Consider the following 12668-nt stretch of genomic DNA (forward strand, 5'->3'; position numbering starts at 1 on the left):
AGCTACTGCCATCAGGCCTTCAAACTTAAACTAGACCTTATTGGGATTAGTCCGGTTTCCTCACGATGTTTTCCTTCACCGAAAAGAGACTGGTAAATATTATACATATGATATTTCGTACATTAGTTCCGAAAAACTCATTGGTACAGTCAGCAGCAGAAGTTGCTACGCGGGCGAAGTGTTCAAAATGATCTTGACGAGACTTTATTGTTAAGAAAATAAGATCGTGTCAAGATAATTTTGAACACCTCGCCCGCTTAGCAACTTCTGCTGCTGACTGTACGAGCCGGGGTTTGAACCCGCGACCTCCGGATTGCAAGTCGCACGCTCTTACCGCTAGGCCACCAGCGCTTACATCATAAGATCTAGTTATGAACATAATTGTGACGTTATCTATGAAAAGGGACCTTATTGTCGATGGCGCTTACGCCATTATTAACTCCGATATAAATACAATGCCGCGCGACGCTGTGCGGCGTTAGCGCCATCGACAATAAGGTCCCTTTTCATGGATAATGACCCAATTAGCGAACTTACCTCGCCAGTGCTAGCGTCCCATATGAACAGCTGGCCGTCGTGGCCCGCGGACAGCAGAACCCCGGGTAATAACGGATGGGCCTCCAGTACATAGGCCTCGTCCTTGTGGCCTCTTAGGACTCGCACCATGCCGCACGTACGGGAACACCACACCTGTTAACCAAGCAGTGTATTAACATAGTGATGTAATGAATGATACTTTTTAGGGTTCCGTAACCAGAGGATAAAAACGGGACCCAATTACTAAGACTCCGCTGCCCGTCTGTCTGTCTTCGGGCAAACTCGGCTGCTTTCGGCTCAGCATTGCTCCGAGCAATTATTAGGGTTGACACAACTTGACGTCCCTTAGCGAGCACTATAGTATCTAATTTAGAATCTTGAGCGTAGTTAGGGACTCAAAAGCGCACGAGATGTAAATAACTTTGATCTCGTGTAGTTCACAAAACTTTTCACCTCAGCAGTGAGAACATATTAGACAACCTGAAAAATGGAATCCTTCTTCATCACTTACCTATTCACTCATGTTTGCTTAAGATATACTAACAATTAAGTTTAATTACCGCAATCAAACACAACAACAAAACTTAATAAATTTCAGTAAAATTGGTAATAATATATGGAATCAACGACCATCAATTGATTGACACTTCAATCAACCACTTTTTTTTTGTTAAAAAAAAAACATTGTAAGATACGGTCCGAATTGCGGATACTTAATATTTGTAAACTATAGTAGAGATTCTTAAAAGTATAATTATTTATTTTACGTGATATTCTGTGTATTTTTTGAGTTTATTATTTTAATCGTACAACGTAAAATATAGTGTTTTTTATCAAACCTTAAACTTTATTTTCATTAATTAATTATTAAGAATTCATACTCGTACGTGTTTTGGAATGATGCGTTCTGACGTTTTTCGGGGGTCTATTATAAACCGTTAATATACCGTTGAATGTTGTTTGAACATTTTTTGTCTCTTTCTTTTTGTTAACGACGTGAAAGGGACAGAGATAATAGAATCCAAGTACTTCGAACTTGTATTAGACCCCGCATGTTGAAATGACATATGAATATTAAGGTCACTTGAGTGTAATTTTGTCTCACTCAGTGAGCAAAATGCGATTTTGCTCACTGTTTTTAAGTAGCAAAGTACCCTTGGTCGAGCTGCTGAGGTGAAAAAGATATAGCTAATTTAAATCACTCACTCGCGAACGACACATGTCTATAGTTCGTTTTTTTTAGCATTAGAAATAAGGTAAACAATCTTAATGTGTCTTTTAATTGAAAAACACATTTTAAAAATAAGTTACGGCAAATATGGAACAATTATGAATCTAATACGATCATTTATAGTCTTCTGCTTTCATAAGTAATAGTTTTTGATTTTTAAAAAGCGTTTTTCAATTAAAAGACATGTCAAGATCGCTTACCTTCTTGCAAGTTCTTTCTAATGCTAAAAAAAACGAACTATAGTCAACTCCACAGTATAGTATAGTGCATTTGAACGCGGCCCGCCTCACGGCACGCACATAGCGTCTGAGCCTTTGAGATTACGTCATTTACGTCACCCAAAAATGAACAACTTCAGTTCAAGTTTTGTCTCATTTCTGAACCCTCTTAACACAACTTACTCGAATGGAGCAGTCGGAGACAGCAGTAATGATGTAAGCATCGCTTAGGTCCCAGCATACCATTGTAACCTGTAAACAAACAATGAATTTCTATATATTTTTTGGACCCATGGTGTAAAAGTTAAGGGGGGGGGGGAGGACATTTTAGCTAGTTTTTAGGGTTCCGTGCCTCAAAAGGAAAAAACGGAACCCTAATAGGATAGGAACTCGCGTGTCTGTCTGTCCGTCTGTCACAGCCTATTTTCTCCGAAACTACTGGACCAATTAAGTTGAAATTTGGTACACATATGTAAGTTTGTGACCCAAAGATGGACGTGTAACGTAAATAAATGAATTTTAAATATGGAGGCTATTTTTGGGAGGGTAAATGAGAAAATTAATAAATAAAGTTTTTCAAACTATATCGTGTTACATATCAAATGAAAGAGCTCATTGTAAGAATCTCAAATTTTTTTTTTTTTATAATTTTAGGATAAATAGTTTAGCAGTTATTCAAGAAAATAGGCAAAAAATGACCATTCCCCCCCCTTATCTCCGAAACTACTGGGTCGAAAATTTTGAAAAAAATACACAAAATAGTTCTTTACCTATAGATGACAGGAAAACCTATTAGAAATGTGCAGTCAAGCGTGAGTCGGACTTAATGTACGGAACCCTTGGAACGCGAGTCCGACTCGCACTTGGCCGGTTTTTTGCTGTTGTTTGTAAAATCAAAATAATATAACCAACCTTTAATTTCTTGCCGTCATCCTTGCCTGCGTCATCCTGTTGAGGAAAGTTTACTATTAAGTTTCCGTCACACAGGCGCGTTTTCCGGGCGGGGCGTGAGCGTTTTATATGTAAAAGCGGCGCGCCCCGCTCACGTGCCGCCCGCAAAACGCGCCTGTGTGACGGAGCCTTTAGATATCTTGACAAAATATATTTTTAGACAAGATATAAACTTGGGATAATCACCGCATCGAGTAAATATAGAATTGGACATTCTTCTGTGAGAAATGTTACTACTTAAGAGGATAGGGAGCGATCGATTCTCAATACATAGTTCTTATTTTCCTCCCAGGATATTGACATTATGGAAATATTTTTAACACAATTTGATGTATTTTATTTAATTTTAATCATAGTTATGCCCCACTGTTTAATTTTTTTCGATTTTATTTTATTATAAGTCTTAGAAGCTTTTAAACATTTGTATGAAACCTGTTTTTCGCTCCTAACTCTTACAATAATTATAAATTAAAAAAAAAAACCCAAACGTTTGATATTTTCAATTATGTTAACGTGAGGGTTCGCCAAAAGAAGGTGTATTTGAGGCTTAATTTAACAAAAGGGGGCCCACTGATTACCAGTCCGCAGGAGGGTATCGGCCTGTCAGTTACAACAAAAAGCTGACAGCTCCGAACATAGAAGGTAGCATCCTATAGAAGTGGTCTACGCGTGCCTCCGTGAGGGACAAAACATATAAATTCAACCAATCACAGCGTCGCATGCGACGCTATGATTGGTCGAATTTATTTGGTATGGTGGGCAACAAATAGATTCGACCAATCATCCATACTAATCTATGGTGGGGAATAAAGAAAAATGTGAGACTGTGACAAGGACAAACAATAATAGCGCTTTCGCTGCTACTCCTACTGAAAGATACATAAGACTATCCCGTTCTGTCAGTTATCCCCACCACTCATGCCCAATCCAGTTACACTAGATTCATGGCTCCGAACAACTGACAGGCCAATACCGTCCGGCGGACTGGTAATCAGTGGGCCCCCTTTAGAGCAAAATAACGGACGGAGTAGTCTAAAATAACGGACACATATTTTTTTAAGCTAGAAATTGGCCTCCAAAGTACTGAAAAGTGTCAAAACGCTCTAACTTCTGTAGAGAGTTTTGTTCAAGAAAATGGCTAGTTAATTACTGGTTTGAATATGTTGGAGAACATGAAATAAGGATGTAAAAAACCGGCCAAGTGCGAGTCGTCCTCGCGCACGGAGGGTTCCGCACCATCAACAAAAAAAAGAGCAAAAAAATCGTGTTTGTTGTATGGGCCCCCCAATATTTATTTTATTTTATTTTTAATATTTGTTGTTATACCGGCAACAGAGATACATCATTTGTGAAAATATCAACTGTCTAGCTATCGCGGTTCATGAGATACAGCCTGGCGGTCTAGCACAGCTTACGTTCTCGCGCGCTAGTCCATACTTGAAGTCGCGCCAGATGTATGGAGTCGCGCGCGAGAACGCAACTCATGCTAGATCGCCTGGTGACAGACGGACGGATAGACAGCGAAGTCTTAGTAATAGGGAACTCACTAGACTGGCACAGTGTAACTTGGAGCCCGACACGAAGCGCAGCCCGCGGTGCGCCCAGGCTATACTGTCCACCGCCTCCGTGTGGACGGCCGTCTCGAGGACTCTACGGTAGTCTATGGTCAACTCACTAGACTGGCACAGTATAACACCGTGTGGCGCCAGGCGGAGGCGTGCAGCGCCCACACGCAGGCGGCGCCGTCCTTGGAGCCCGACACGAAGCGCAGCCCGCGGTGCGCCCAGGCTATACTGTCCACCGCCTCCGTGTGGACGGCCGTTTCGAGGACTCTGCGGGGCCCGCCGCCTTCGCCGTCGACCATGTACACCCTGAGGAATAATTAAGGTTATAGTTTGTCGATTTCTAACAGACCCCGAACGGCTTATCCTTTGTCTATTGTTAAGTAAAACCGCATGTGCTTCTACCTGCCGAAAAAAATGGTTGGGCCGTTTTTACCGGTTATTGAGTTACTGCTATAAGGAGATTGCAATAAGGTCAAAATGAACTAATGGAAAAATATTTTTCAAGGCTGTGTGTGGCCCATTTGACTCGCCGGCACTCAGTACTTCGGTTACTGAGTGCCGGCGAGTCGAACGCTACAGAACTAGTCTAAAATGTGTCATCGAGATGCGTAACAAAGGCGCGTTATCGGAGAGCGCACCTACACTGGTTTTATGAGCGATGGACTAGCCCGCGTTCAGGTGCGAATTAGAATAAATAAGACCCTTTTTTTTTCAAGGTAAGTAACACGTGCTGTTTTACTTAACAATAGACAAAGGATTCGCCGTCGGGGTCTGTTAGAAATCGACAAACTATACCTTCAGGACTTTAAAAATAAAGTCACAATTTAATCTAATCTACAAGTCTTCCCCCTAGAGTCCCATAGTTTACGATAGCTAAGACAATCTAAATTCAATACTTTGAAATTTAAAGTTCAGTATTTGGCTTTCAGCTTTCCCGGTGGCGGTTAAGTCAAATTTCCAAGAGACTTCTCCGATCGCGATGACATCCGCTCCATGTACTGAACAGGCTGGAACAGGAACTGGCCATCACGGGACTACGTCCAGAAGACCGTGGAGTGGAAACTAATGGTCCTTCGAGCCAGATCCTCACCTGACGTGATGATCCTGCGACCCTGCAGCTAAGAACGCTCCTCCGGCAGACCAGGCAGCACATATTATGTGGCAGGCGCCTGGTCGCATCCTCTCCATGTACTGAACAGGCTGGGACAGGAACTGGCCGTCACGGGACTACGTCCAGAAGACCGTGGAGTATAAACTAATGGTCCTTCGAGCCAGATCCTCACCTGACGTGATGATCCTGCGACCCTGCAGCTAAGAACGCTCCTCCGGCAGACCAGGCAGCACATATCATGTGGCAAGCGCCTGGTCGCATCCTCTCCATGTACTGAACAGGCTGGGACAGGAACTGGCCATCACGGGACTACGTCCAGAAGACCGTGGAGTATAAACGAATGGTCCTTCGAGCCAGATCCTCACCTGACGTGATGATCCTGCGACCCTGCAGCTAAGAACGCTCCTCCGGCAGACCAGGCAGCACATATCATGTGGCAGGCGCCTGGTCGCATCCTCTCCATGTACTGAACAGGCTGGGACAGGAACTGGCCGTCGCGGGAACATGTCCAGAAGGCCACTGAGCCGTCGGTGGACGTGGACGCGAGCCAGCGGACGTCGCCGCGCGCCCAGGGCGACCAGTGGACCTGCAAGTAACTTAACCTTGTAACCTCTCATACATTTTATAATAATTATCAGAGCCCGGAATTCTCGTAGCATTTTTGAGCTGTCATAGGGACTTCTCGTTTATTGACTTCCGATTATACATATGTATATCGATAAATACAGAATACAATATGTAAAATATGATTACGAGTAGAAGTAAACAACATGCAGTCTTATCGCGAATGAGCGATCTCTTCGAGATAACCTTTGGATACCAACTTTTAGGAAATATAACTGATAATTATACTATGAAATATACCCTTATTTTCAAGAGTTTTGAAAGTTCATTCAGGAAGTAGTTTTGGTGAATTTACTGAGGTTTTTTTTCAAGTGCATCAATAGGGGGTATTACTGCAATGTTCTGCTGCCAGAGTGCAGCACTAAGCTAGCGAGTAAACCATAGAGTAACTTATACATACTGTTTTTTTACAAGTTTTCACAGACAATAATATATGACATTGATGCATCAAGGCTGTTTGTTAACAAGGGCCTACCGGTAAACGCGAAAATCGAAATTTAGTTATCTGTGTAAGAGTGATAGAGAGGTTAGATATCCATCAGGATAGTGGTAGTAGCGCCCCCTACGCAGTTTTGCGTAATATTCCCTATTTGAAGAAATGAAAATGATGGCTTTAGTGCAAAACAGACGAATGGGGCATGAGCCTATCAAATGACCACGAACGAACGAACGACTGTCACGAACTGTCAAAACGATTTGCTAATATCATAGAGAAAAAAATACATAGATTGCTCACTCCATACACCACAATAGACGTAACGCCGACCGGAAAGTCTTATCTCAACAGCATAAGACTTTCCGGTCGGTGCTACATCTATTGTCAAGTAGCAGTACTTATAGTTCCGCTACTCGATGCTAGATGTAGACACTGAAATTAATAGTCTAACTGATGTATGAAGTGAGCACTCTTGTCTTACTTATATTTCTCTATGCTAATATGGAATTTATATGAAAACATGCGTAGATGTTTTTCTAATAATTATCTGGTGTTTTATTTCGTGCACAGTTTGAAACAATTTATTTCAAGTAGTGGAAGGTCTCAATTCGAAAATGTAATCTGTTGGTACTTACAGACGTAATGGTTCCAGCATGCGCGTGTAGGACAGCTAGCGGAGCGCCAGTAGCGAGGCACCACACCCGCACAAGTCTGTCGACGCTCCCGCACGCCAGTAGGGCTCCGTCGCGGGACAGACACACGTCGGTGATCTCGGCGCCGGCGCCGCGAAGCGTCGCGACGAGCCGCCCGTCGTACGCGCTCCATACTTTTACTAGAAGATCGTCGGCGCCCTGGAAAGAAGACGGAACCGAATATTTAATATACAGTGTTTAAGTCAAATACGGGCAATAAATTAAACCAGATATAGAATTTACCCATCTTATCATTAATTAAGATGTTTTTTTAAGTTACACTTAATTATGACCCCGTGATTAATTTTTTCCACATGTACCGAGCAGCAATGTACTGTAAACATTAAGAAACAGAAGATGATAATGACATTACGAGATACGAGCTTTTCATAGTAACTGCCAACAAGCGTTGACAGTTACTTTAAAAAGCTCGTATCCCGTAACGTGTGTGGTGTATTACATTGCGGGCCGAATGTTAAAATTTAAATGGTTAAAATTTTCAATGCATTTCTAAGTAAAATCTATCTCAATATACTTTTTAGGTTCTATGCTAACCAGTTAAATATTCGCCCGTATTGGATTTACACACTGTATTTTATTTTTATGACAGTGACAGTGGTCACGAAAAAATCACGAAAGATCACGTTGGGGGAGGGGGGGGAGGGGGGTATAAAAAGACCTCACGTGTATTTTTCTACAGTGAACGAAACTAAGAAAAAATACCTACCACATCATGATTAGATACTTTTTCTCGGTCTCGTTAAACATAAAGCTCGCTATTATCTTATTTTACGAAATTTTGGAGCGCGTAACTTAAAATTAGGTCGAATGAAAAAAAAAAACGAAACCACGTGAGGTTACGTGGGGGAGCGGGGGTAACCAAAAACCTCACCAAATATCACTAAGGGGGGGGGGGGAGTCAAAAAGTAGCCGAAATCACCTCGCGTGATTTGTGCACAACCCCTTACATAACTCACCGTCACAACATATCGACCGGAGCAGTCAAACGCCAGACAATAGACAGCAGACAGATGTCCCAGGGTCCTCCGTCTTAACTGTAGGCCTCCAAGCAGCCTTGGTGGCAGGAGCTGCGCCGCCGGCGCCCGGGGAGCGGTCGCTCGGCCTCCGATGATGCCTCCAAGCTCACGGGAGAGCAAACGGCGGGCTGTAAATAAAACAATCACGTTGATCTTTTTATTGTGAATGATCGGACCAAGCTAAATTTTCATAAAAAGCAACGGGTTGCACTCAGGGAGTGCCGGCAGAAGTGAAAACTCAATGACTAGTGCAAAATGCACTATGTATAATTGAGGTTAACGCCATCTAGCGTTACTCGAGTTATATTAATACCAGTTAGAGCGAAACTCACTAGATGGCATTTAAATCAATAAAGAAAAACTCAATGACATTACATGTAACAGTTTTTCATGACATTCGAGTTTTTCTTTATTGATTTAAATGACATCTAAATGAGTGGCCATCTAAATCTTACGGTCACGTGATCGTCTTACGCTGTCTCGAGTTTAACATTTTTCCCCCAACTCAAAAAGTGCACAGCGCCGCTAAAGAAGTTTTCACTTCAACAAGTGCTACTTAGTATGTAGCTTACAGGGATATGTAAGACATTCTTATGGCCTAGTATGTGCAAAGCTAGCGTGGTCAGAGTCTAGTTTCTTTCTATACAAAATAGTTGGTTTCTATCATGTGTAAGGCTCCAACAAGAAAAGCCTCCAAAGCAAATTTTGCCTGAATGTTTATTTACATTCTTTGACTTATTAAGTTATTACATTTTCCTTGTAGTAGAATAATAAAAGAATTATGTAGCACAGCCCTTAGTTCCCACACAGACGTGTAGACACACCCTCATACACACGTCTGTGAACCCTCTTATCTTCATACATTCACCATTCATCACATTCACTCTAAACCAATCACTCAATCACCTCGCGTGCGCCATACTGGCAGTCCGATTCCGTTTGCCTTCCGAGATGCAACGCAGGCGACCTTACTATAATAGGACCTTATGACACATCAGAGGTCTGTCATCATCAGAGATCGGACAAATTTGCGACATTGCTCGCAATAATGTGGACAAGACTCCGAAATTGATTAAATAATTATTCATTTAATTATTTCAATTAATTTTTTACTTGAGATTTAATTTTGTTCCCTCGTCAATAAATAGCACTTAAATATATTATTGATATAAAAAAATGAGTACCTACAGAAAATTTGGAAAACATACTGATTAATTTCTTTAATAAATTTACATTATAAGAAATCTTTGTGTTTTTTATTGATTAGGAATCAAAATTAAACCTCAGGTAAGAAATTAATTAAATGATTAATTATTTAATCAATTTTGGAGTCATGTCCACATTATTGCGAGCAATGTCGCAAATTTGTCCGATCTCTGGTCATCATCCCTATTGTCGTAAGGTCTACCGTCTGAGAGGTCATCACTTAAAGTTAGAAAGGCATAAGTCCCACAGTAACCCATATAAGCACTTTTTGAGCAACCGAGTAGTGAGGGCTTGGAACAAACTCCCTGAAGATGTGGTTTCAGCACAAAATGTGAACCAATTTAAAAATAAACTAGACAAGCACACCTATACATCTACTTGTCAATGACAACTGTCAATGATTACTGGATACAGGCAATATCAGTTGTCACAACTGCCTGCCTGCTTATAGAATAATAATAATAATAACTGCAGCCCTGACCACCGGCAGCTTGGGTCTTGCCCCGCTGCTGGCGGCACCCTAGGTTAGGTTTTGTAGCGGTAACTCGCTACCCGCTCCGCTCAACTTATGGCACTTGGACCATCGGCTAGGCGGCATACGTCACACGCCCCGCACGCTGCGCGCATCACCCGCCGTCGCCCGGCGGGCCGGTTCCCTCGCGGCATCGGCACCCACCACTCGCTCTCAGACCGCGCTCGCATGCGCCCGCGCACTTGTTTTATATAGCTTCTGCTTACGCGTAGTTTAAATTGTAACGCTTTAACTTGTTTGTTTATTATATGTAGTTTAAAAAGTTGAAGTTGCTTTTGTCATTTCATCGCTTCTACGCTGTCGCCCTCGCTTCGCACAAACAAAGGCTTACGTGTAGTGACTTATACAGTTACTACAGTTTTTTATAATATGTTTATAAGTATTTTGTATTGTTTTTGTAAGTGTTTTTGTATTTTATTTTTATATCCATATTGTAAAAAAACAACCTAAGAGAAATAAATAAAAGAATAATAACTATATCCATAAACGCAATATTTCACCGACAAAAACGCAATTTTCTTGTTTTGTCCATACTACAAGATGGGCTCCCAGAGACCTTGACGTCACGTTCCCTTATCGTTTTGTACGAAACGTTTCGCGAGTGAAGTGCGACTGTCGGCCTTTGACTACAATTTCTGACTTTTGTGTTACTTTAATGCAATGGGTCCCATATAGACATTTGATCCTAAAAACAAACCCGATCGATTGATACCATAAATGAAAATTAGTCATGTAGCCTATTATAATTTGTTTTTATTTTTATAACGTAGGAACCCAGTCGCAGCGAGATAGAGGGAAAGAGATGAGATAGTCATGTTAGACAGAGACACTGCACTATCTATTATACTCAATAACCCACCGAGCGTATGGTCCTTCTTGAACGCTGAATATTTCGGTCTGGTCCGAACCAACGCGTCTCCGAGCAGCGAGAGTCGCATGCGCAGCGATGAAGCGGGAGCGAGAGGGAGCAAGCTCGTCGAAGGCGAGGGAGCGAGAGGGAGCGAGCTCGTCGAAGGCGAGGGAGCGAGACGCAATGCGCTCGCGCATACTGCTGCCAGACGGTGCCATGGCACGTCTCTGTACTGTGCTGCCTGTGGGATTTAAAACGAAAATTCATAAATTGCATAATATGTACATAATTTCGTTATCTAACCTCTCTCTTCTGTGAAAACTTAAGGCACAGTATGTAGGTAAGTTTTTTTTCTCGGGAAACCATTTTTTTTTTGTTGATACATTACAAAAATAACAATCGTCACTTGTAGAGAATAAAAGCTTATGAATATTTTATTTTATATTCAGATTATTAACTGCATGTTAAAATACAAGTGTAAAATAACAACAATCAGTTCAAAAACTAAAAACAAGTATTTCCATGTTTCGAACTTTGCCGCCATTGACGTAGGCAACAGCGTTCGTGCGTCATCGCCGCGCGTCAGCCAATCGCGAGTCAGAGCGGGGGCGGTCGGCGGCTAGAGCGAGACAGCGCTTTCTAGTCAACGCTGCCGCCGCAGGATAAACAGAGACGACAATACATGCTATTACGCCAGCATCCGTCCTTGTGATGCATGATATTACGAGATTTTTGCAAATTCTATAAAATCATGTTTTTTATCACTAAAACCCCCCAAAAACATTTTTCACTATTTCCCAGCACATTTTTACGATCATTTTGATGCATCACACGATTTAAGAAATTTCGTCGATTTCTAGCATTTTACTTATTTCAGGACGCACATCTTGTTAGAAAATGTAAATAAACGTGAAAACTCCTGAAAAAATTAATGAAAACTCACCAATTCATTGTACGACTGGGAGTGCTCTTCGCCCTGCCAGTCAAGGCGGCGGGGTAGGACCTGCGGAAGGCAAAGTATGTAAAAACTTTTCAGCAAACTTTCAGCGTCTTTGACAGCCCCTACCACGTGCGTTTGCTTTCAAAACAATAATAAGCTCTAAACCCGGCACTAGGAAAAGCTCAGACTCACCTCTACGCTCTCGAGCTCTTTCAACAATGTCTGCAAGAGAAAACGTCTAAATTAGTAACTTATCGGACACAAAATTATATTCTACGTAAATTTTCAGTCGAATTACCTTTGCAGTTTCCCTCAGCGGACCGCCCGAAAGAAATTTCGCTATCAGAAAGTAGAGTTCTGAAACCGGGAAAGGTAACATTACAGTTCTCGTATGTCAGTTGATCGTAACTTGCATCTCGGTTTTTGAAGCACTGCACTTACCGGGAACGACCCTAGGGTCCTCGTTGGGTTCCTCCATTATCCTAGTATTTTATCCTGGGTATAAAACACCACACACATATCACAAACACTGGAAAAATCGAACAAACATTTCACCATCCGCTTTACATTGTTGACGAACGATAGTGCAAACCTTTTGTAAGTAAAATGGCGTACGCTCGGTTGATAAAGCAGGCAAACACCTTGTTTTTTCCCAAGCTGCCAGTGCGTTGTTCTAGTTCCGTGCATAGAACATAGATGGCATGTCAAAGAAAATCATTTTAAATGTTGTACAAAATT

At 41.8% G+C, this 12668-nt stretch overlaps 1 protein-coding gene across 1 annotated transcript in view; it reads right to left on the reverse strand.

Moving 5' to 3' along the window:
- LOC134659901 (uncharacterized) overlaps positions 1 to 12610 on the reverse strand; it is a 54462-nt gene extending 41852 nt beyond the window's left edge. The window contains exons 1-12 of the mRNA XM_063515607.1: positions 12372 to 12610; positions 12229 to 12287; positions 12123 to 12152; positions 11934 to 11993; positions 11000 to 11231; positions 8343 to 8530; positions 7309 to 7524; positions 5979 to 6199; positions 4613 to 4808; positions 2899 to 2934; positions 2170 to 2238; positions 538 to 690 (exon numbers count right to left, since the gene is read on the reverse strand). Coding sequence (XP_063371677.1) covers positions 538 to 690; positions 2170 to 2238; positions 2899 to 2934; positions 4613 to 4808; positions 5979 to 6199; positions 7309 to 7524; positions 8343 to 8530; positions 11000 to 11231; positions 11934 to 11993; positions 12123 to 12152; positions 12229 to 12287; positions 12372 to 12408 — 1497 coding nt within the window. The 5' untranslated portion in view covers positions 12409 to 12610. The remainder of the gene's footprint in view (positions 1 to 537; positions 691 to 2169; positions 2239 to 2898; positions 2935 to 4612; positions 4809 to 5978; positions 6200 to 7308; positions 7525 to 8342; positions 8531 to 10999; positions 11232 to 11933; positions 11994 to 12122; positions 12153 to 12228; positions 12288 to 12371) is intronic.
- Between the last annotated feature and the right edge of the window lie 58 nt (positions 12611 to 12668).

This window comes from Cydia amplana, chromosome 25 (genome assembly GCF_948474715.1).
Source record: "Cydia amplana chromosome 25, ilCydAmpl1.1, whole genome shotgun sequence".
NCBI lineage: Eukaryota > Metazoa > Arthropoda > Insecta > Lepidoptera > Tortricidae > Cydia > Cydia amplana.